Source organism: Anomaloglossus baeobatrachus, chromosome 4, assembly GCF_048569485.1.
Source record: "Anomaloglossus baeobatrachus isolate aAnoBae1 chromosome 4, aAnoBae1.hap1, whole genome shotgun sequence".
Lineage (NCBI taxonomy): Eukaryota > Metazoa > Chordata > Amphibia > Anura > Aromobatidae > Anomaloglossus > Anomaloglossus baeobatrachus.
The window spans coordinates 667598518-667622623 of NC_134356.1; the positions used below are offsets into that span (position 1 = coordinate 667598518).

A 24106-nucleotide genomic window follows, 5' to 3' on the forward strand; every position below is an offset into this window, starting at 1 on the left:
TGTCCACCACCCTCCTTCCCTTCCTGTATGCCTCAGGTCAATGAAAGAGGGCCGAGCCACCCTGTGATGACGTAAAGGATCTGCACCCCCGGCGACGAGTAGGTTAAAACACCTGCCCCATGGGGCGCTACACTAGAGATGAAAGAATTCTTTTGTTACTCTTTTTGTGCTTAAGAAACGCTGTTGGAGGAGAAGGAGAATTCATTTTATGCTGTTTTCTTATATCTACAAATACTGGCCATTCTTTTTGAAAGACTCACCCACCTAGAAGACTATTTTTTATGCAATATTGTGTGGTTCTGTCAAAGGGATTAATTGTACGACTGTATTTCTTTTCCCCCAGTGCCTTTGTGTGAACCAACACTAAAGCGTAGACGACGTTCTTCAGCTCTGCTGATTCAAGAACAGGACAGAAAAGGTAATTCTGAAATTGCGCGGCATCAGTTGCTTGTATGTCATGTTTGTGTGTGTAACTTTATTTTTTGAGCAGTTACACTGTTTACAATGATCTGCTTTATCCTTTTAGCATCGCAATATATAGAGCAGGAGAAGAAATGTTGTCAGGACGGAATGCTTGACAACCCCATGGGTCACAGTTGTGAACGTCGGACTCGACACATATCGGAAGGACAGAAATGTATTGATGCTTTCCTGGACTGCTGCAAACACATTACAAAGCAAAAAGAACTCGAGCGGCAACTGAAGGAAAATGATGAAATTGCAAGAAGTAAGTAGAAGAAACAGAAAAAAAATTACTGATCAGCCTTAGCTTGTCTCTGAATATGTCTCTAGAGTAGGGTAGAAATCACTCTTAAAATTAAAAACAGGGGGGAATATTTGTATCTGTCCAATGTCACAAAACATCCAGCTCATACAACACAAATAATTGTTTTTATCTTACAAATTTATTTAATGGAGGGCAATTTCCAATGTTAAATTTAAGGAAATTGTCTCTTTTAACAATCTCTTCCTGTTAGAAGATTCCCACAGAAATAAGATAATTAAATATGACCTTCCCTTCTGGGACTCTCTGCGATAAACGGAAATCTTTAAAGTAGCACTGTTATGGTTGCCAAGGGCCGGTGAGCGTCTGGGAGTGGATCCACTGGCCATGCCCCGGACTCCCCTGGAGGAGCCAACCTGGAGCTAACCCCTATACAGGGATTGTCAAGCGCAGCTCCAGAGGGCCTAAATGCACGACAGCAAGGACCGGTGGTCCGCCCTGGCGGACTGGTGAGACTTTGATGTCCGGTACAGGTATGCTCAGACGTGGCAGCACGAAAATGAAGACTCAGACTTGGTAGCACAAAGGTGGTAACTCGGACGTAGCAGCATGGAGGTGGTAACTCAGACATGGCAGCATTGAAATGGTTGCAGGAAGCAAGCTCTAAGAAGTGACACAGGTTAGCGGAACAAGACACTGGTACTAGGACACAAAACACTGAACTATACACGGTAGTAAGTATGGGACTTGAGTACTAGCAATCCACTAAGCATAGGCAACGTTGCTCACGCGTCTCCCCTAAGGGGAGGCAGGCTTAAGTACTTTCAGGGTAATAGCTGACCTCAAGGATCACTTCCTGGTAATGGGACGCCAGTTTTTTGAGAAAGGGGCTGTGGCCACGAGCGCGCCCTATGGGCAGAAGTCGGAAGCCTTCAAGGTGTACAGATGCTCCAGGAGGCAGCAGCATGGGACGGGGATGAGACCATTGCCACAGGATGCCTGGACAGGTGAGGAAACCAACTTCCTCAGATGAGGAGGAAAGTAGGAGAGTGTGAGGACGCTACGCTGGCATGGGCGTTACATGTATAATTGAAATGTGCTGGAGGTTTAGTTCCATCTGGATGGTTGCCATTCTTACTGGTCATGTGAGTCTCAGCACAACCCAGCCTAGAAATGCAATCCAATTTATGAAAGTCAGTTTCCCTTTCCATAGCTCTAATCTCTTCCTAGAGGAGGGGGTAAAGAGTTCTCCACTATGGCTAGAGTAATCCTTTTGTTCCCAGACGCTTAAGAATCCACGTCTCTTCTCCTCATAGTAGAGGGGATAAAGGATTTGCCAATAGAGCCATAGTAGGGCCTTATGCTCTCAGATGCCTGTGAAAGTCTACTAAGTTCATGCACCAGTCGGCCTCAGCATGTTAGTGTGACGCTCTGGACCCCAGGGGTCACAGGTAATAACATCTACCACATACACACACACCCCCATCCCCTGTGAGGTCACACACATGTCACCCGAAAGGGAGACCTGATGCCTCCCTCAGGGCTAGTAGAGCACACCAGGTGGGCAAAGTCAGGCAGAAAGACACGCCCACTGAGGAGACTACTGTCCTGGGGCAGAGTTTTGGAGTTGACAGTGAGTGGTAGAAGAGTAGCTGTCAGGGACCCGGGTAGGAGCCTGGGCCCTTTAGAGAACGTCAGGCAGGCAGACGTTGGTGGCCATCTGCAGGAGTACCGGTACAACAACCGGCGGAACCGTACGGACCGGGCCTGGGTTGGAGCCCGCCAGTCCCGAACCGGGGAGTCAACCATGTACCGGAGCACCAACAGGAGGGTACTCAGACCCCGTCCTAGCTTAGAAGCCACTGAGTATAGGCAAATTGACTGATTGCTGGCCGGACCTCACGGGTTCATCCACACCCGAAAGAAGACAAAAGCCCACCAAGAGAGGGTGAGCACCACCACCAAGGGCCAAATACCCGACGGGCCAGCGTCTGCGGGCAACCGAGGGCTCCTCCGGCAGCTCAATGCCGAGGAGCAGGCTACCACTGCTTAGGCAGAAGGGCCGAAACACAAACATCCAGAGGTGTACGGGAAAAGGGGCCACGATCAACCCCATAGGGGACATCAGCAGCTGGCCGCGGGGACCGACCACTACCGAACTTTGGTTTACCAGTGACTCTGAGTGTGAATCAATCGTGACTACACCAGTGCCATCCAGGCATGACACTACACCGCGGCACGGTGCCCTGCAAACCGACCACAACATCATCCCCTTACAGTTCACCATACCCCACCACAGGGCCCCGAGACACACCGCCCCTACCCACGGAGAGGCTAACATCTCAGCTGCGGCCGCAACACCGATCCCGGATGAGCCCGCCATCACTTCAGCCGCAGCGGTGGTGCATCCCTCGTCACCACGACCCGTGGGTGGTGTCACGACCCGTTACACAACCACCAACCCCACACCACCTCCCCTTAACAAGAGCGATGTGGCCCCCGGTCTGGAGGCGCTCGTGCCACTGAGAACCCGAGCCCGAACCTCGAGCGGCTCGGCCCGAGCAAGCGGAGTAAGCGGCCGGGCCCCTCTCAGGGCGGTACACGTATACTCTTTCTGGCATCTCGAACAGGATTCAGACAGTCCACTTACCTGTGGAAAGTGCGCCTTAGAAGTTTCCATCAGCGGCGTCCTGCCGAAAAAGTTGAAGTCCCGCCATCTTGGAGCGAAAGTTTCCCGCTCGAGTCGTCTTCCCCGAGCAGTGAAGGCGCGAAAAGTGAAGCCCCGCCCCCGAAGGAGGAGTGCTAAGAGAAAACCAAGGGGGAGGCGGGCGAGAAGGCTGCCTGATGTAACTGAGTAGATAAAAAGGCAGGGACTCCAGGACCCTGCATCCGTTCCATTCCTGGACCCACACTGTGCAGCATGGCAACTCCCGTCCCGCGTCCCGATGTCCCGTAGCCTGTGCAAGGAACATCGGCGTGGGTGAAGGCCCGGACGGAGGAGATGCGTCGCCGCCTCCAGCACCAGGTAAGTTTCCTGGTGGAGCACTGGGCGGCGGAGATGGGGGAGATAGTGGCTGCTGTGTGGGCCTGTGAGAGAACGACGGTGTTGGCAGGGTGGGGAGGCGACCCACGTCCCTATGCCCTTGAGGGGTCGGCCATCGCGGCTGAGGGGCTCGGTCTGCTGTAGCCCGCCATACCGCCTCCTCCATTGCCCGCAACAGTGGTTGCTGCTCCTCCACCCTTATCCCCACCCCCAACATCGGTGGCGGAGTACATCCCGGGCGCTCATGGGAAGTTACTGGAGGAGGCAGGCCTGGAGCGCCGGCTGGGCCAGACCCCCACTGATGCAGACCCCGGGCATGTAAACCCACTCTATTGGGAGCAGCAGTCCAACCATTTGCAGCCCGAGAAAGAAAGAGAGAGGAGGTGCTCGCCCGTACCATTGAGGGGAAGGAGCACCTAAGGAGCGCTGGCTACTGGGTACGGGGCCCCACCCAGCAGGGCCAGGTCCGAAGATTTAACAAGGACAAGGGCTGGGGATTCTTATACGACCCCGGTCTGGAAACGGAAGTGTTCTTTTCCTGGCGGGATGTAAATAGTCATCTTCCGTTCGGGCACACTGACCATGACCTCCTGCCCGGCGATTTGGTGCACTACACTCGGCACCGAGGGAGAGGGGCTGGTTTGCCCTAGATTTACGGAGTAGCAGACAGCCCCCTCCTCCACCGTACAGCCCTGAGGTAGAGGTGGAAGAGGAGTCCCCCGTTGATGAGTGAAACTGGTAGCCGTTGCTGCTAAAAAGGACCCGTCCCCGTTTGGACTTGTGTGTTGTTGGAAATCCCTGTTGCGTGAGTGACTGCTGATGGACAAAGCCGTGGACTTGCCGGCCACCCAAAAACTTTTGGGCTTGTAAATATTGCCCTATCTGCCCCCTTTGAAATGCCTTCCTGTTCCGTTGGCCTCCGGAGAGGCAGATTGGAGGAAGGACCCGCAGCAGAGCAGGCTGGGGTCCGGTCACCACCGAGACCGGTGACCATCCTCCGGAGAGCCCTTGACAACTGCTGGGTGCGCTGCACTGTACCCGTTCCCGCCTGGGTGACCTACCGTGTTCCTGTTTCCGGACTGGGGAAAAGGGGTACTGCCCATTTCTTAGGGGCAGCATCAAGGCTAGGTTGTTTGGGTGGGAAAGGAGGAAGGACATGAACCCGTTCCCGCTTAATAAAGTTTGAAACGTTAAAGTAAAATGCCTCCCGTTACGGGAAGACCTTCAGTGACCATAGTTTGTATTAATGTTATTATGATTGTAAGTGTTTTCCCGTTTTTGCAGTTGAAAAAGAAAAATAAACCGGAGTGGATCGGGAAGCCCGCGGACAGTCTGCATTAAACCAAGGGGGTGTGTGACGCCCTGGACCCCAGGGGTCACAGGTAATAACATCTACCACATACACACACACCCCCATCCCCTATGAGGTCACACACATGTCACCCGAAAGGGAGACCTGATGCCTCCCTCAGGGCTAGTAGAGCACACCAGGTGGGCGGAGTCAGGTGGAAAGACACGCCCACCGAGGAGACTACTGTCCTGGGGCCGGAAGTTCAAACAGATGAGTTTTGGAGTTGACTGTGAGTGGTAGAGGAGTAGCTGTCAGGGACCCGGGTAGGAGCCTGGGCCCCTTAGAGAACGTCAGGCAGGCAGACGGTGGTGCCCACCTGCAGGAGTACCGGTACAACAACCGGCGGAACCGTACGGACCGGGCCTGGGTTGGAGCCCGCCGGTCCCGAACCAGGGAGTCAACCGTGTACCGGAGCACCAATAGGAGGGTACTCAGACCCCGTCCTAGCTTAGAAGCCACTGAGTATAGGCAAATTGACTGATTGCTGGCCGGACCTCACGGGTTCATCCACACCCAAAGTCCCGAAAGAAGGCAAAAGCCCACCGAGAGAGGGTGAGCGCCACCGCCAAGGGCCAAACACCCACCGGGCCAGCGCCTGTGGGCAACCGAGGGCTCCTCCGGCAGCTCAACGCCGGGGAGCGGGCTACCACTGCTTAGGCAGGGGGGCCGAAACACAAACATCCAGAGGTGTACGGGAAAAGGGGCCACGATCAACCCCACAGGGGACATCAGCAGCTGGCCGCAGGGACCGACCATTACCGAACTTTGGTTTACCAGTGACTGAGTGTGAATCAATCGTGACTACACCAGTGCCATCCGGGCACGACGCTACACCGCTGCACGGCGCCCTGCACCCTGACGACAACATTATCCCCTTACAGTCCACCATACCCCACCACCGGGGCCCCGAGACACACCGCCCCTACCCACTGAGGGGCTAACATCTCAGCTGCGGCCGCAACACCGATCCCAGATGAGCCCGCCATCACTTCAGTCGCAGCGGTGGTGCATCCCCCGTCACCACGACCCGTGGGTGGCGTCACGACCCATTACACAACCACCAACCCCACACCGCCTCCCCTTAACAAGAGCGACGTGGCACCCGGTCCGGAGGCGCTCGTGCCACAGAGAACCCGAGCCCGGACCTCGAGCGGCTCAGCCCGAGCAAGCGGAGGAAGCGACCGGGCCCCTCTCAGGGCGGTACATTATCTTTAAGCTGTGACTTGTGGCCTTGCTGCTAGAGCTCCGTCCTCTGGAACCTTCTGCATGGGGTCACTCCGATAGAAGGTTAGTCTCTAGACTCAACATACTCCTGCGTTTTGTGTCTCTGTTCACATAAGATCATCCTATCTCAGCTCTGGTCTCCTCTCTCCTTCTTTTTCCACTGGTCACCCACTGAATTTGGCCTTAACTACCCTCAGACCATTGGTCTGCTACTGTCACACAATTGTTCTAAAGTCAACTTATGTTCCAGAATCCCTCCCATTATGGGCTAGTCCTAACTGTTAACAATCTCTGACCCTGCACACAGGATACCTCCTGTCAGTCCTGCACACAGGATATCTCCTGTCAGTCCTGCACACAGGATACCTCCTGTCAGTCCTGCACACAGGATACCTCCTGTCAGCCCTGCACACAGGATACTTCCTCTCATCCCTGCACACAGGAAACCTCCTGTCAGTCCTGCACACAGGATACCTCCTGTCAGCCCTGCACACAGGATACCTCCTGTCAGTTCTGCACACAGGATACATCCTGTCAGTCCTGCACACAGGATACCTCCTGTCAGTCCTGCACACAGGATACCTCCTGTCAGTCCTGCACACAGGATACCTCCTGTCAGCCCTGCACACAGGATACCTCCTGTCAGTCCAGCACACAGGATACCTCCTGTCAGCCCTGCACACAGGATACCTCCTGTCAGTTCTGCACACAGGATACATCCTGTCAGTCCTGCACACAGGATACCTCCTGTCAGTCCAGCACACAGGATACCTCCTCTCATCCCTGCACACAGGATACCTCCTGTCAGTTCTGCACACAGGATACATCCTGTCAGTCCTGCACACAGGATACCTCCTGTCAGTCCTGCACACAGGATACCTCCTGTCAGTCCTGCACACAGGATACCTCCTGTCAGTCCAGCACACAGGATACCTCCTCTCATCCCTGCACACAGGATACCTCCTGTCAGCCCTGCACACAGGATACATCCTGTCAGTCCTGCACACAGGATACCTCCTGTCAGTCCTGCACACAGGATACCTCCTGTCAGTCCTGCACACAGGATACCTCCTGTCAGCCCTGCACACAGGATACCTCCTGTCAGTCCAGCACACAGGATACCTCCTGTCAGCCCTGCACACAGGATACCTCCTGTCAGTCCTGCACACAGGATACCTCCTGTCAGCCCTGCACACAGCATACCTCCTGTCAGTCCTGCACACAGGATACCTCCTGTCAGTCCTGCACACAGGATACCTCCTGTCAGTCCTGCACACAGGATACCTCCTGTCAGTCCTGCACACAGGATACCTCCTGTCAGCCCTGCACACAGGATACCTCCTGTCAGCCCTACACACAGGATACCTCCTGTCAGTCCTGCACACAGGATACCTCCTGTCAGCCCTGCACACAGGATACCTCCTGTCAGTCCTGCACACAGGATACCTCCTGTGAGCCCTGCACACAGGATACCTCCTGTCAGCCCTGCACACAGGATACCTCCTGTCAGCCCTACACACAGGATACCATCTGTCAGCCCTACACACAGGATACCTCCTGTCAGCCCTGCACACAGGATACCTTCTGTCAGCCCTGCACACAGGATACCTCCTGTCAGTCCTGCACACAGGATACCTCCTGTCAGCCCTGCACACAGGATACCTCCTGTCAGCCCTGCACACAGGATACCTCCTGTCAGCCCTGCACACAGGATACCTCCTGTCAGCCCTACACACAGGATACCTCCTGTCAGCCCTGCACACAGGATACCTCCTGTCAGTCCTGCACACAGTCTACCTCCTGTCAGTCCTGCACACAGGATACCTCCTGTCAGTCCTGCACACAGGATACCTCCTGTCAGTCCTGCACACAGTCTACCTCCTGTCAGTCCTGCACACAGGATACCTCCTGTCAGTCCTGCACACAGGATACCTCCTGTCAGCCCTGCACACAGGATACTTCCTCTCATCCCTGCACACAGGAAACCTCCTGTCAGTCCTGCACACAGGATACCTCCTGTCAGCCCTGCACACAGGATACCTCCTGTCAGTTCTGCACACAGGATACATCCTGTCAGTCCTGCACACAGGATACCTCCTGTCAGTCCTGCACACAGGATACCTCCTGTCAGTCCTGCACACAGGATACCTCCTGTCAGCCCTGCACACAGGATACCTCCTGTCAGTCCAGCACACAGGATACCTCCTGTCAGCCCTGCACACAGGATACCTCCTGTCAGTTCTGCACACAGGATACATCCTGTCAGCCCTACACACAGGATACCTCCTGTCAGTCCAGCACACAGGATACCTCCTCTCATCCCTGCACACAGGATACCTCCTGTCAGTTCTGCACACAGGATACATCCTGTCAGTCCTGCACACAGGATACCTCCTGTCAGTCCTGCACACAGGATACCTCCTGTCAGTCCTGCACACAGGATACCTCCTGTCAGTCCTGCACACAGGATACCTCCTGTCAGTCCTGCACACAGGATACCTCCTGTCAGTCCTGCACACAGGATACCTCCTGTCAGCCCTGCACACAGGATACCTCCTGTCAGCCCTACACACAGGATACCTCCTGTCAGTCCTGCACACAGGATACCTCCTGTCAGCCCTGCACACAGGATACCTCCTGTCAGTCCTGCACACAGGATACCTCCTGTGAGCCCTGCACACAGGATACCTCCTGTCAGCCCTGCACACAGGATACCTCCTGTCAGCCCTACACACAGGATACCATCTGTCAGCCCTACACACAGGATACCTCCTGTCAGCCCTGCACACAGGATACCTTCTGTCAGCCCTGCACACAGGATACCTCCTGTCAGTCCTGCACACAGGATACCTCCTGTCAGCCCTGCACACAGGATACCTCCTGTCAGCCCTGCACACAGGATACCTCCTGTCAGCCCTGCACACAGGATACCTCCTGTCAGCCCTACACACAGGATACCTCCTGTCAGCCCTGCACACAGGATACCTCCTGTCAGTCCTGCACACAGTCTACCTCCTGTCAGTCCTGCACACAGGATACCTCCTGTCAGTCCTGCACACAGGATACCTCCTGTCAGTCCTGCACACAGTCTACCTCCTGTCAGTCCTGCACACAGGATACCTCCTGTCAGTCCTGCACACAGGATACCTCCTGTCAGCCCTGCACACAGGATACTTCCTCTCATCCCTGCACACAGGAAACCTCCTGTCAGTCCTGCACACAGGATACCTCCTGTCAGCCCTGCACACAGGATACCTCCTGTCAGTTCTGCACACAGGATACATCCTGTCAGTCCTGCACACAGGATACCTCCTGTCAGTCCTGCACACAGGATACCTCCTGTCAGTCCTGCACACAGGATACCTCCTGTCAGCCCTGCACACAGGATACCTCCTGTCAGTCCAGCACACAGGATACCTCCTGTCAGCCCTGCACACAGGATACCTCCTGTCAGTTCTGCACACAGGATACATCCTGTCAGCCCTACACACAGGATACCTCCTGTCAGTCCAGCACACAGGATACCTCCTCTCATCCCTGCACACAGGATACCTCCTGTCAGTTCTGCACACAGGATACATCCTGTCAGTCCTGCACACAGGATACCTCCTGTCAGTCCTGCACACAGGATACCTCCTGTCAGTCCTGCACACAGGATACCTCCTGTCAGTCCAGCACACAGGATACCTCCTCTCATCCCTGCACACAGGATACCTCCTGTCAGCCCTGCACACAGGATACATCCTGTCAGTCCTGCACACAGGATACCTCCTGTCAGTCCTGCACACAGGATACCTCCTGTCAGTCCTGCACACAGGATACCTCCTGTCAGCCCTGCACACAGGATACCTCCTGTCAGTCCAGCACACAGGATACCTCCTGTCAGCCCTGCACACAGGATACCTCCTGTCAGTCCTGCACACAGGATACCTCCTGTCAGCCCTGCACACAGCATACCTCCTGTCAGTCCTGCACACAGGATACCTCCTGTCAGTCCTGCACACAGGATACCTCCTGTCAGTCCTGCACACAGGATACCTCCTGTCAGTCCTGCACACAGGATACCTCCTGTCAGCCCTGCACACAGGATACCTCCTGTCAGCCCTACACACAGGATACCTCCTGTCAGTCCTGCACACAGGATACCTCCTGTCAGCCCTGCACACAGGATACCTCCTGTCAGTCCTGCACACAGGATACCTCCTGTGAGCCCTGCACACAGGATACCTCCTGTCAGCCCTGCACACAGGATACCTCCTGTCAGCCCTACACACAGGATACCATCTGTCAGCCCTACACACAGGATACCTCCTGTCAGCCCTGCACACAGGATACCTTCTGTCAGCCCTGCACACAGGATACCTCCTGTCAGTCCTGCACACAGGATACCTCCTGTCAGCCCTGCACACAGGATACCTCCTGTCAGCCCTGCACACAGGATACCTCCTGTCAGCCCTGCACACAGGATACCTCCTGTCAGCCCTACACACAGGATACCTCCTGTCAGTCCTGCACACAGGATACCTCCTGTCAGCCCTGCACACAGGATACCTTCTGTCAGCCCTGCACACAGGATACCTCCTGTCAGTCCTGCACACAGGATACCTCCTGTCAGCCCTGCACACAGGATACCTCCTGTCAGCCCTGCACACAGGATACCTCCTGTCAGCCCTGCACACAGGATACCTCCTGTCAGCCCTACACACAGGATACCTCCTGTCAGCCCTGCACACAGGATACCTCCTGTCAGTCCTGCACACAGTCTACCTCCTGTCAGTCCTGCACACAGGATACCTCCTGTCAGTCCTGCACACAGGATACCTCCTGTCAGTCCTGCACACAGTCTACCTCCTGTCAGTCCTGCACACAGGATACCTCCTGTCAGTCCTGCACACAGGATACCTCCTGTCAGTCCTGCACACAGTAGCTCTCCTATCAAATCTGTGCACAGGAAACTTTGCCAGCCTTGCACACCCTCCTCCGTTTCGAACTGTTGAGTTGCCTGTAACAATACAGGAGGGGGGGATGTGTTTTTCAGTCACAGAGGAGGGTTGTAACTAGGGATGGGCGAGCCTAAACTTTAAAGTTCGCACCGAACAGATAGTGTTCATGCACTAGGTTCCAAACACAAATTTTGCGTTACAGTTTGGGTCCAGTTTCGGGTCCACGAGCTGTAAAAAAAAACAAACCTCTGACATAGTCCAAAGGCAAGCATCTCTTCAGCTCTGCTACATCTGTGCAAGGAGACAAACAGAGGTCTGCTCACACAGACGAGCAGACACAGTCAGCTGTGCCCCAGGTAACCTTCCATGACGTCATGGCCATGTGACCAGTCTGGTGTGAATGTTGTTACCTTGTAGGTTACAGGACCTTCCATGACGTCATAGCCATGTGACAAGTCTGGTGTGAATGTTGTTACCTCGTAGGTTACAGGACCTTCCATGACATCATAGCCATGTGACCAGTCTGGTGTGAATGTTGTTACCTCGTAGGTTACAGGACCTTCCATGACGTCATGGTCATGTGACCAGTCTGGTGTGAATGTTGTTACCACGTAGGTTACAGGACCTTCCATGACGTCATGGTCATGTGACCAGTCTGGTGTGAATGTTGTTACCACGTAGGTTACAGGACCTTCCATGACGTCATAGCCATGTGACCAGTCTGGTGTGAATGTTGACCAACCAAAAACCTATATAACAATGAAAAACAGCATAAAAACAACCTCTACTCAAAATATTGTGTTTTGCAAAGTGTGCACAGCACCAACATTCCAAACTGTACTATTGAAAAATTAGATTTTTGGCAAAAAATTGCATTTTTTTTCGAGCTACCTCGCCACGTCACGGCAAATCTCTTGAGGCAGTCCTACACTACAATATGTTTTATTTAAAGTGTGCCATGCGGCCTCACATATGCAAAAATAGGACTGCACAGCACTTACCTGGTGCTTTTCAGTCTCGTCTCCATGACTAATTCATGGTTGTGGGCGGGATAGGCCCAGGCACATGCTGCTTAGAATATATAGCCTGTGGACAAGGCTGGATGGCAATGTGTGAACAGCCACCAATCGCCAAAAATCAAGACAGATGGAAAAATATATATCTATATATATAATTGCCTTAGTCTGTCTGTCTGTCTTGCTCCAAAATTGTGTCACCGTGACAGTGTCACCGTGACAGTGTCATAAAAGTGACAACTGTCGGATTGGCCATTGGGCTCGGCCTGCCCCCCCCCCACGGATTGGCCGCTCGCCTTGGCCTGGCCCCACCCCCACACATGGATTAGCCTCTCGCCCCGGACCTCCGCACTCAGGGAGCCGGCATACGCTGCGGTCAATAATGAAGTGTCATGCAGCGGTGAAAGAGTTAAAGGCACTGCAAGACACTTCATTATAGGCAGCGGGCACCCCCAGAAGACAGAAGACCCCGCAGTCATACTCACCAGACGCCGACCGGAGGCAGGTGAGCGCATCAAGGTCCTGCAGCGGCGGAACACACACACACGCACACACATAAGAACACACACACACACATCAGATCACACTCACTCTCACACACACCTCACACACATCAGATCACACTCACTCACTCTCACACACACATCAGATCGCATCCACACACTCACAATATCCAGTGATATCGCTTACTTCTCAGCGGCGATACTGTGCGTGCAGTGGTGATCTTCCAGGACCTGCCAGAAGATCACATGGCCGGAAGCATGTGGTATCTCCGGATGTTGTGAGTGTGTGAGCGCGTATGTGCGATATCGTCAGTGTGTGCGTGTATGCGATCGGATGTGTGCGTGTATGCGATCGGATGTGTGCGTGTATGCGATCGGATGTGTGCGTGTATGCGATCGGATGTGTGCGTGTTTGCGATCGGATGTGTGCGTGTATGCGATCGGATGTGTGCGTGTATGCAATCGGATGTGTGCGTGTATGCGATCGGATGTGTGCGTGTATGCGATCGGATGTGTGCGTGTTTGCGATCGGATGTGTGCGTGTCGGCAGAAGGCAGAGGAGCAGGGCGTGCAGCACAGCTGCTGGGACCGCCCACCGGAGGGCACAGGGAGAAGTGGGGTGTGAGTGTATCCGATCAGATGTGTGACTGTGGAGCACAATGGGGAGTGCGCAGCATGGGGGTTGGAGCACGATGGGGAGTGCACAGCATGAGGGATGGAGCACGATGGGGGGTGCGCAGCATGGGGGATGGAGCACGATGGGGGGTGCGCAGCATGGGCGATGGAGCACGATGGGGGGTGCGCAGTATGGGGATAGAGCATGATGGGGGTGCACACCTGCCCCCCAAAACACACACACAGCGCCACACACGCACCGCACAACACAGCACACACACACTGGGAACCACAAACACCGCCCTACACAGACACCCACACACAGACAACACCGCACACACACAACACCCAACACACAAACACCACGGCATACACAAATATACGCACATACCGCGCAACACACACACTGCACAAAACATACCTCCCCCAAAACACACACACGCACTCCACACCCACACAAACCGCGCAACACACACAGCACCACACACACAGAATGCTGCAGACACACAGCGCTCCACAAACAACACAACACACAACGCAACACACATACAACACTGCTCTCACACCCCCCCACACCCAGATAACACCCAGAACATTTACAGCGCCCTACACAAACACTTGGTAACTACAGACAACAACATCGATATATATAACAAAAAACATACATTAACTACACAATAAATTTTAGAATACCCGATGCGTTAGAATCGGGCCACCTTCTAGTTATTATATAATATTATATATTCTAAGCAGCATGTGCTTGGGCCTATCCCGCCCACAACCATGAATTAGTCATGGAGACGAGACTGAAGAGCACCAGGTACGTGCTGTGCAGTCCTATTTTTGCATATGTGAGGCCGCATGGCACACTTTAAATAAAAATATTGTAGTGTAGGACTGCCTCAAGAGATTTGCCGTGACGTGGCGGGGTAGCTCGAAAAATTGCAATTTTTTGCCAAAAATCTCATTTTTCAATAGTACAGTTTGGAATGTTGGTGCTGTGCACACTTTGCAAAACACAATATTTTGAGTAGAGGTTGTTTTTCTGGTGTGAATGTTGTTGTGACGTCACTGCAACACTAGTGAGCGCTTGCCGGCGGTGAAAGCGGTAACGTCAGCTGTGTCCTTGGCTAACCCCGAATCTGACGTCAGTACTCTCACTGCCGATAAGCGCTCACTTTACGGCAGTGTTGTAGTGGCATCAGTCGAGGTTACCCGGGCACACAGCTGACCAGCCTCAGCTGTGCACTCGGGTGCAGTCTCTGACAGCTCTCAGCTGATTCTGTACCTGAGTCTGTGTGAGCAGACCTGTCTGTCTCCTTGCACAGATGTAGCAGAGCTGAAGATGCTTGCCCGCCTTTAGACTACGTCAGAGGTTTTTTTTGGGTAATAAAGATGGAGTCCTATATGTCTTCGGTTTTATTTCTAATTAATAAAAAAACAATTCTCTGTGTTGTTTTATTTTACTGTTAAAATAACAGACAATCACAAACACTGTCACAGAGTGGCCGTCTGTGATTGGATGCTGGAGTAACCTGAAATCAACGCATACATTCTAGCATCTAGCATGTATGGGCAGATTCCAGGTTATGGCAACAGCCAATCACAGACGCCCATTCTGCATGACAGCGTCTGTGATTGGCTGTTGGGTCCCCCACACATATAGTAGTGTAAAAAATAAGTAAATAATTTAAAAAAATGACGTAGCTCTCCGCGGTATTTTTGATTCTCAGCATAGATAAAGTGGATGGCTATGGGCTGCCACCCCATCTGCCTGGCTTTACCTTGGCTGGCAATCAAAATACAGGGAAACCCATTATTTTTTTTTTTTAATTACTTAAAAAAATAATGAAAACAAAAACGTGTGGACTCCCGCCGTATTTTGATCACCAGTCAGGTAAAACAGGCAGCTGGGGGCTGGGATTCTCCGCAGCCCTCAGCCGCCTCTGGAAATGGCGCATTGTTTCTTAGTGCCATTTCCAAGCACTTTACCTGGCTCGCAAGCGGTCCTGATGGCGGTGGCACACTGGGTAATAAAGGGGTTAATACCCGCTTTGTATTCTCAGCTTGTACTAAGCCCGAAATTCATGGTGTCACGCCAAATTAGACATGGCCACCATGAATTTCTAACAAACAGTACAAAATGCCACAACACATAGAAACATTTTTTTTATTAGAAATAAAACAAAAATTATTTAGAGATTCCATCTTTATTATAAAAATCCTTTGTCCGATGTAGTCTACAGGGAAAGCAATGTCAGCTGTGCTTCATCGCTCTGTACAGACAAACGTCTATACAGAGCGAGAAGCAGGCTGACAGTGACAGTCAAAGTTCAATCTATGGCTAAGCCATGGACTCGGGTGAACTCTGACATCACCGCGAAGACGGCCGAAGACTGCCGAGTGACGAGCAATGCAGGGAATACCCCCAGAAGTTAATAATTGGACCCGGAAGCAGAAGCGGCCGGGAGACAACGGCTGAGCGGGTCTGTAGGACGCGTCGCAGGAGCAATAAGTATAATGACAATGTTTATTATTAACTAGATTCTTTATTTTACAGATTTCCCTGCCAAATCCCATAACTGTAGAGTCCAAGTTCGGGGTTCGAACGCAAGTTAACGTTATCTCAGAACCCGAACTTGAACTTTACAAAAAGCTGGGGCGAGTCCCCCGAACATGAACATCAAGGGATTTGGCCATCACTAGTTGTAATGTCTCTCACCTCTCCCCATGGATGCCTATATTTCCAGACAGACCTGGCCCCACTGACCTCCTTCTTCTATTAATCGAGTCCCACCCCCATCCATCATATAATCCCCTTGGGTGATGCTGTGCAATCACTCTGCACATCGATGGATACCTCTGTTTTGACCTGAGGAAAAGGACCAGGGAGAGAGAAGGAGGACCTGCAGAGATAATGATACAGCCAGACCATGTAGGATGGCGCCAGGCAACATCAATGTGGTGCCTGGCTACAAGCACTCAGTGCACAGAAACATGATAAAGTTGAATTAATTGAAAAAAAAGAAGCTGTCTTGATATTCGGGGCATTGCATTTATGATTTTGGCCCAGGCCCTGGATTCAACGGGTCTAAACGCCTTGCGACGCCCATGATTAGCACAGTGAGGCCACGTTCACACATTTAGTATTGCGTCAGTATTTTACATCAATATTTGTTGAAAATCAAAAGCCAAAATCAGAAGTGGAACAATCCGTGGAACAGCATTATAGAAACATGTGCTCCACTTCTGTATTTTTGTAATCTCCTGGTTTTGGCTTAAAAATACTAATGGAAAATGCTGACCAAATAGTGAACGTGTGAATGTGGCCTTAGACCGGTCATGGTAAAAAGTATTTCTGATACAAGAAAAATCTCTTAAATATCTCTAGGTGAACCTAAAAAATATATTTTTATGAAGGTTTTTTTGGGTGATTTTTGGAAGGTTTCTAAAACCCCAAGATCCATTTTAGCTGGAGGGTAGATCTGTTAACACTGAGAACTATCGGATGTATTGTCAAATTTCAATTTTAAACCCGGTGGAAACTTCACTTCAAAGTTGTTTTTTTTTTTTTTTTTTTTTTTTAATTAGGTGATGAAGATACTGAATATATTGAAGATTCTGAAATAATTTCCAGAACACAGTTCCCAGAAAGTTGGCTGTGGAAGATAGAGATAATGCATGAAAAACCAGATGTCAAAGGGTGAGTGTAATCTAAGTGGACATGGACAGTCAACTCATTAAATATTTAGTATGAAAAATATATGAAATATATGAATGTGATTGACTGCATAATTTTGAGTAGGCGCTGAAAACTTCCAATAACTTTTAGTTCATTAGTAAACTTACAGCAGGCACTACTAACTAACAATACCTAAAAATGTGATTGACGGTGTAATTTTGAGTAGGCTATGAAACCTGCCAAGACATTTTAACCTAGTTCATTAGCAAATTGATAGCAGGCAGTACTAACAATACCTAGAATTATGATTGACTGCGTAATTTTGAGCAGGCCATGAAAACGGCCAAGACATTTTTACCTAGTTCACTAGCAAATTTACAGCAGGCTAATATTACTAACTAACAATATCTAGAAATGTCATTGATTGGTTTATTGGGAGCAGGCTGCAAATAGCTATTCAGATCCTTCCTTGGCAACTCTTTAGCAGGCACTGACAAGTAGCAATCCTTATTTCTATCATTAAATGCCGATTTGTGGCACACACCTTTCCCTACACTGCACATCCCTATTCTACACTATCACTCTCCTATCTATCGCAACTACCAATCATTAAACCCGTAGCTAAGCTAAATGTCTAGCAGCATCGGCGGCAAAACTTTCCCTAACATTTCTCATTCACACAATAGCACCAAAGCCCCATGTCTGCAATTTCTATGCAGACGGACATGTGGCTTAGGCAGCCAATGACACAAGTCCTTGTGTCTGAACCTCGTAGATGTTTGCTGTGCCATGATTGGCTGCAGGAACATCTGCAAATAAAGTTAAGAAAAAAAATGGTGTGACACCCCTGCACTAGTCCAGGGTGTCACAGGGAACTCCACTACTCTCTATCCTTGGTGCAGGGCCCACCCTCCTTGGTTCCGGGGTCCGCAACAGTGATTCTGTACCAACAGCACAAATCCTAGTTACCCAAACACTACACTTATCAGGCACACCGGGGGCATGGTTCCAACTGGGAAAGAAACCGCCCAAGTATGTGTCAGGAGTTAGTCAGTTGGTAGTAACGGTCAAAGTAAGAGGAGCTAGGGAGTAGCAGCTCCCTGAGGAGAGTCTAGCTCGGTTGCAGATGGTGGCCTGAGCCTGAGGAGAGGGAGACCCAGTCACGGGACACTGGAGAACAGGGCTGGATGGGTCAAGAGGACCGTCAGCCATCGGATCCACAGTAACCGGTCTCGGGGCCGAGCACACAGCGGGGGACAGGCCCCTATGTCGGGAAGTAGCTTCACGCAATCTGTCAATTAGCCTGCAGCGGGTAGTAGCTTCACGTGCTATCTGCAATGGCTCGGAGATTAGCAGCGCCAGCACAACGGAGGGATAGGACTTCCCACACGGACCAGTCTACAGAAATCCCACGTGCCAGCTGCTAAGAGCAGCTCCCCAGTAAAAAGAGGGACGGGACCCGGAGGTTTCAAGCCAACGGGGCCAGGGACACACAGAGTACATAGTGTATGGAGGAAGGCTCCAGTCCATCACAGAATCACTGAAAGGACTGCTGGACGTGCTGTCACCGAGGGCAGCGGTGCTCAGAGACTTGGTTTACCCCAGCATCTGTGTCTCCTGAATGCGTCATCACAACTGAGTGAGTACCCTGCCTCCCCAGCACCCTGCCGGCCCAATATCAATATAGACTTCCTTTGCACCTCCCCCCCCATCCAACACCAAGAGGACTTATAGACTGCAGTTCCTGCACTTCCTCTACCCAGAATCCCGGGGCCTCCCTACCTGCGGAGGTAACCTCCATCACGGCTGCCCCACACCATCTGCCCCGGCACTCCCATACGTCAGCGGCGGTACTCCTCATTGCCAAACACCGCAGGTGGCGTCACGAACATTCTCCCCTGTAAATAACCCCTTTTCATCGATGTGTCTGCCAAGCCCCGGACCTGGGCCACTTGAGCCACTGACATCTCCCGGATCCTAGAAGTTCGACTGCTGCCAGGGCGGCACAAAAGCGCCGTGCACGTCTGGCTTCCCCCGAGTCCCCACCCCCTCCTCTCATTAAACACATCCCCCCATTCATCATACAGCACCACAATCCTATCCAAAAGCATAAAATGTTATTAGAAAACCATTATTTTAAGGCATGATCAATGTTCGAACAAAACTGAAAATTGCCAACTTTTGAGGAAAGAGATCGGCATTACCAAGCCCGAACCGAACAGGCTAAGGCTCGAACGGAATTAGAAATTGGCTAACTTTCATCGAATAAGTTCGCTCAATTCTACTCTGCAGCTCCTTTACCTCCGTATCCTTTGAGTCTGTTTATTTTTCAATGACAAACTACTACTCATTTCTTCTAAAACTGAATTTGTCACCTTGAAGATCACTATCTCCCTGCAGATATAGAATTCATTTCCAGGTAAATAGTGTTCCATGCTCTCCAGGTGCCTTCCTTAAAATGTGGATACACACTGGAGATCAAAATTAGAGAACAATATATGATCACTTGCTTTTTCCAGAAATAATGTAATCTATATTAATGAACATTGAAGGTTTTTTGTAAGGGGTGCACCATGCCACTAGAACAGGGTTTTACAAAAGATCAAAAGTTTATCAACATAAAACCATTATTTTCCCCAATACGTGATGATGATAATTAGAGAACAGCAATGACTGCAGCACAGAGAGAGATGATCAGTAAATGTTCTGCAGGTAACAACAGTCACAATCAGTAGGACGAGCACCGGCCGTCGCTGTGAATGACTCCAGCACATCTGCAGCCACAGGATATCACTAGTCTTTCACTGCTCTGGTGGGATTTTGGCCCACTCCTCTCCAGTGTCTTCCACAGTTCTTTGACTGTTGTGGGTTTTTTGGCCATAACTTTGTCACCAAGGATTTTCCAGAGGTTTTCTATTGGGTTTAGATCAGGACTCTGAGCTGTGGCCATTTCATTGTTCAGTGTTTTATGTTTCAAGGAACTGCTTTCCTCATTTTGCTGTGTGACAGGGGGCATTATCCAGCATTAAAATTGCTGGCTGATTGCGTGATGAACACAAGTAAGGAGCCACATGTTGTGAAGAAGGTTCTGATACACACTTGCATTCAATCTGTCATGTAGCTGTATGAGAGGTCCAACTCCTGCTACAGAAAACATTCTCCAAACCATGACACTTCCTGCACCGCCTTTAACTGACTTCTTAACACACTTTGGGTTAAGTCTTTCCCCAGTTTGTCAATGAACATAATGTTTCCCATCAGACCCAAATAAATTAAACTTGCTGTCATCACTAAAATGAACTGTGGACCCTTCTCCTCTGTCCACACAACATGCTCCTCACCAAAGGTGAGTCTAGCCTTGTGATTCCTTCTGCTAATGAGAGGCTTGGTCACTGCAAAGTGGGCTTCAGTCCAAATGCACTTACATGTCGTGACACTGTATGACTAGACAGATCCTTACCCTGTTCAGTGCTGAATTGCTGAGCAATTCCAAATCTGTGAATTTGATGAACGTCAACTCAATTCAATTAGCAGCATATCAAATAGATCATCTCATATAGAGGCATGCATTAAAAATATGAAGAAAGATGAACAGATGTTTTTTGCAACTACAGTTAAAAGTCCTGGTGCAGCAGCACAACTAAGTTGGTTAAACTCAAAAAATATTGGAAAATAATTCAACGCGACCATATGACTTTTAAGGGTGCCATAACAACCTCTTCTATGCCCTTTGAAGTAGTCATAGTGGCAAAAGCTGACCTAACTATTTTTAGGAGCAAAGTAACAGGATTTTAGTATAATAAAAGATTTCATACAGTAAATTAATTTGCACTTGGGCTCCCCTATCAAAAAAATATGTCACCTTTCTATTATATTTTGCTGTAGATAAGACTGGTGATACCAAAAACTAAATAATGAGGAATCAATTAATGAAGAACTAGACACTTTCTTTATACTTATACTTAATTAAAGGTGTGAATGAGTTCATAAAGTTCCATGTAGTAAGAAAGAAGTTTGACTATAAGTCAGAATTTGAATGCATTATTTTCCATATAGAGGAATCTCTTGAATTTAGACAGATCCTGGGAAAAGGTCGCCTTCCTTAATAATAAATTGCCATGATTCGATTTGGGGATTTGATCCAATGACCTCTTGTTCTATGGTCTGTTCCTTTGTTTGCTGGGCTATTGACCTTTTCTACTCAGTCCAATTACCCTTATTTTTCCTTTGTGGGTTTGCCCTTTGACAGTACAGGTGTGGAAATACTGTTGAAAACAGAGGTTTACATATACTAGCTAAAAAGACTCATATGCATGCTTTTCTCACTATCTTTCCCATTTTAGGTCAATTAGGAACCAAAATTATTTATATTTGCCAGAATAATGAGAGAGAAAGACAATGTTTTAAGGCATTTTCATTACTTTCTGCAAAGTCAAAACTTTACATACATTGATTGCTATGCCTTTAAACTACATGGGAAAGCCCATATGATGATGTCATGTCTTTGGAAGCTTCTGATAGGTTTATTGGCAACATCTGAGTTAATTAGAGACACACCTGTGGATGTATTTTAATGGACGCCTGAAACACACTGCTTTTTTGTGCAGCATCATGGGAAAGTCAAAAGAAATCAGCCAAGATCTCAGGAAGAGAATTGTCGACAAGTCTGGTTCATCCTTGGATACAATTTCCAGATACCTGAAGGTGACTCATTCATCTGTGCAAACAAATATACACAAGTACAAAATAGATGGGAATTTCCAGCCATCATACCGCTCAGGATGGAGACGGGTTCTGTGTACCAGATATGAACGTGCTTTGGTCAGATATGTGCATATGAACCTCAGAACAAAAGCAAAAGACCTAATGAAGCTGCTGGCGGAAGCTGGTAAGATTGTGTCATTATCCACAGTGAGACGAGTACCGTATCAACATGGGCTGAAAGGTCACTCTGCCAGGAAGAAGCCATTACTCCAAAAGAAACAGATAAAGGCCAGATTAATGTTTGCAAATGCACACAAGAACAAAGACCTTAATTTTTGGAGACTTGTCCTGTGGTTTGACGAAACTAAGATTGATCTTTTTGGCCATAATAATCATCATTATGTTTTGAAGAAAAACAGAGAAGCTTTGAGGCCTAAGTACACCATCCCAACTGTGAAACACCTGGGCGTCAGCATCATGTTTTGGGATTGTTTTCCTGCACGAAGGAATGGTGCACTTCCCAAAATGTTTGGCATCATTAGGAAATATTATAAATACTGAAGCAACATCTCAAGACATCAGCCAGGCACTTACAGCTTGGGTGGAAATGACCCAAAGCATACTGGCAATCTAGTTATAAAGTGGCTCAAGGATAACAAAGTAAATGTTTTGGAGTGGCCATCACAAAGCCCTGATCTCAATCCTATTACAAAATGTATGGGCAAAGATGAAAAAGCCGGTGCAAGCGGCAATCTACAAACAGTTTAGTTACACCAGTTCCTTCAGGTGGAATGGGCCGAAATTCCTACCAACTATTGTGAGAAGCTTGTGGAAGGATCCAAAAAGTTTGACCAAAGTCATACAGTTTAACGGGAATGGTTGCAAATACTAATGAGATGGGGGAAACTTCACTGTGCAGAAAGTAATAAAAATGTTTTAAAACATTCTCTCTCTCATTATTCTGGCATTTGGCAAATATAATAATGTTGGTTCCTAATTGACCTAAAACTTGAAAGGATTATTCTGATTTCATGTCAGATAACGAGAGAAGCATGCATATGTATCTTTTTAGATATTGTATGTAAACTTCTGGTTTCAGCTGTATATACTGTATATTTACCCTTCACTAAACTTCTCTATTGGCTATACTGCTAAGTGGATAATTGCTAAGGAGTTCCAGTCCTTCAACAAATGAATGTTGCCTGCTAGGCAGAGACCATTTGTATTACTTTTGTGTGTTTGTGTATGTATCTTACCAACACTTTTCCTCTCTTCTCAGTTTAACCTGGTGTGAAGTTTTTCTTGCTTTTATTTATTATTCTCCTTTTTTTCCCCTATGTGCATGTGCTTCCTCACCTTGAGTCTCTAAATAACTGTGCACACTTTTCCTCTTTGTAAAGGCCATTTTACACGCTGCGATATCGCTATCGATATCGCTAGCGTGTGTACCCGCCCCCGTCGGTTGTGCGTCACGGGTAAATCACTGCCCGTGGCGCACAACATCGCTCGGACCCGTCACACTACTTACCTTCCTAGCGATGTCGCTGTGACAGGCGAACCGCCTCCTTTCTAAGGGGGAGGTGCGTTCGGCGTCACAGCGACGTCACTATGCGGCCGCCCAATCGAAGTGGAGGGGTGGAGATGAGCGGGACGAACGTCCTGCCCACCTCCTTCCTTCCTCATTGCCGGCGGCCGAAGGTAAAGTGAGGTTCCTCGTTCCTGCGGTGTCACACATAGCGATGTGTGCTGCCACAGGAACGACGAACAATCTGCGTCTTGCAACAGCAACGATATTTGGGAATTGAGCACCATGTCAACGAGCAACGATAAGGTGAGTATTTTTGATCGTTAGCGGTCGCTCGTACGTTTCACACGCAACGACGTCGCTAACGAGGCCGGATGTGCGTCACAAATTCCGTGACCCCAATGACATCGCTTTAGCGATGTAGCTGCGTGTAAAGCGGCATTTAGATGTGCATAGTGCACTCCCCTTTGGTCCCTTAGGAGAAACGAGAAAGCGCTCAATAGCCTTTCAGGTAGCCAGGTTAGAGGTGGTGCTTTTATTTGTGCAGATTCGGTTTTCTAGTCTGTGCAAGAACCAGTATGTTTTTGTGTTGTATAACAAACTATAAAAAGAAAAAGACATGGATCGCACATCCTAAAAATACAATGATCTAAAGCCGCTAGGCAAAAAATTAAATAGAACATGAGGTTCTTTGTTACCATTCTGATCAGACTGTATTAAGCCCACTGCCACGTCACGGCAAACCTCTTGAGTGGGTCCCTATTTTAAGCCTTAAG

The 24106-nt window shown here is 49.7% G+C and overlaps 1 protein-coding gene across 1 annotated transcript in view; it reads left to right on the forward strand.

Annotated features, from left to right (window-relative positions):
* LOC142302794 (complement C3-like) overlaps positions 1-24106 on the forward strand; it is a 421200-nt gene that overhangs the window by 141190 nt on the left and 255904 nt on the right. The window contains exons 15-17 of the mRNA XM_075343903.1: positions 344-418; positions 527-727; positions 17011-17122. Of these exons, the coding sequence (XP_075200018.1) occupies positions 344-418; positions 527-727; positions 17011-17122 (388 nt within the window). The remainder of the gene's footprint in view (positions 1-343; positions 419-526; positions 728-17010; positions 17123-24106) is intronic.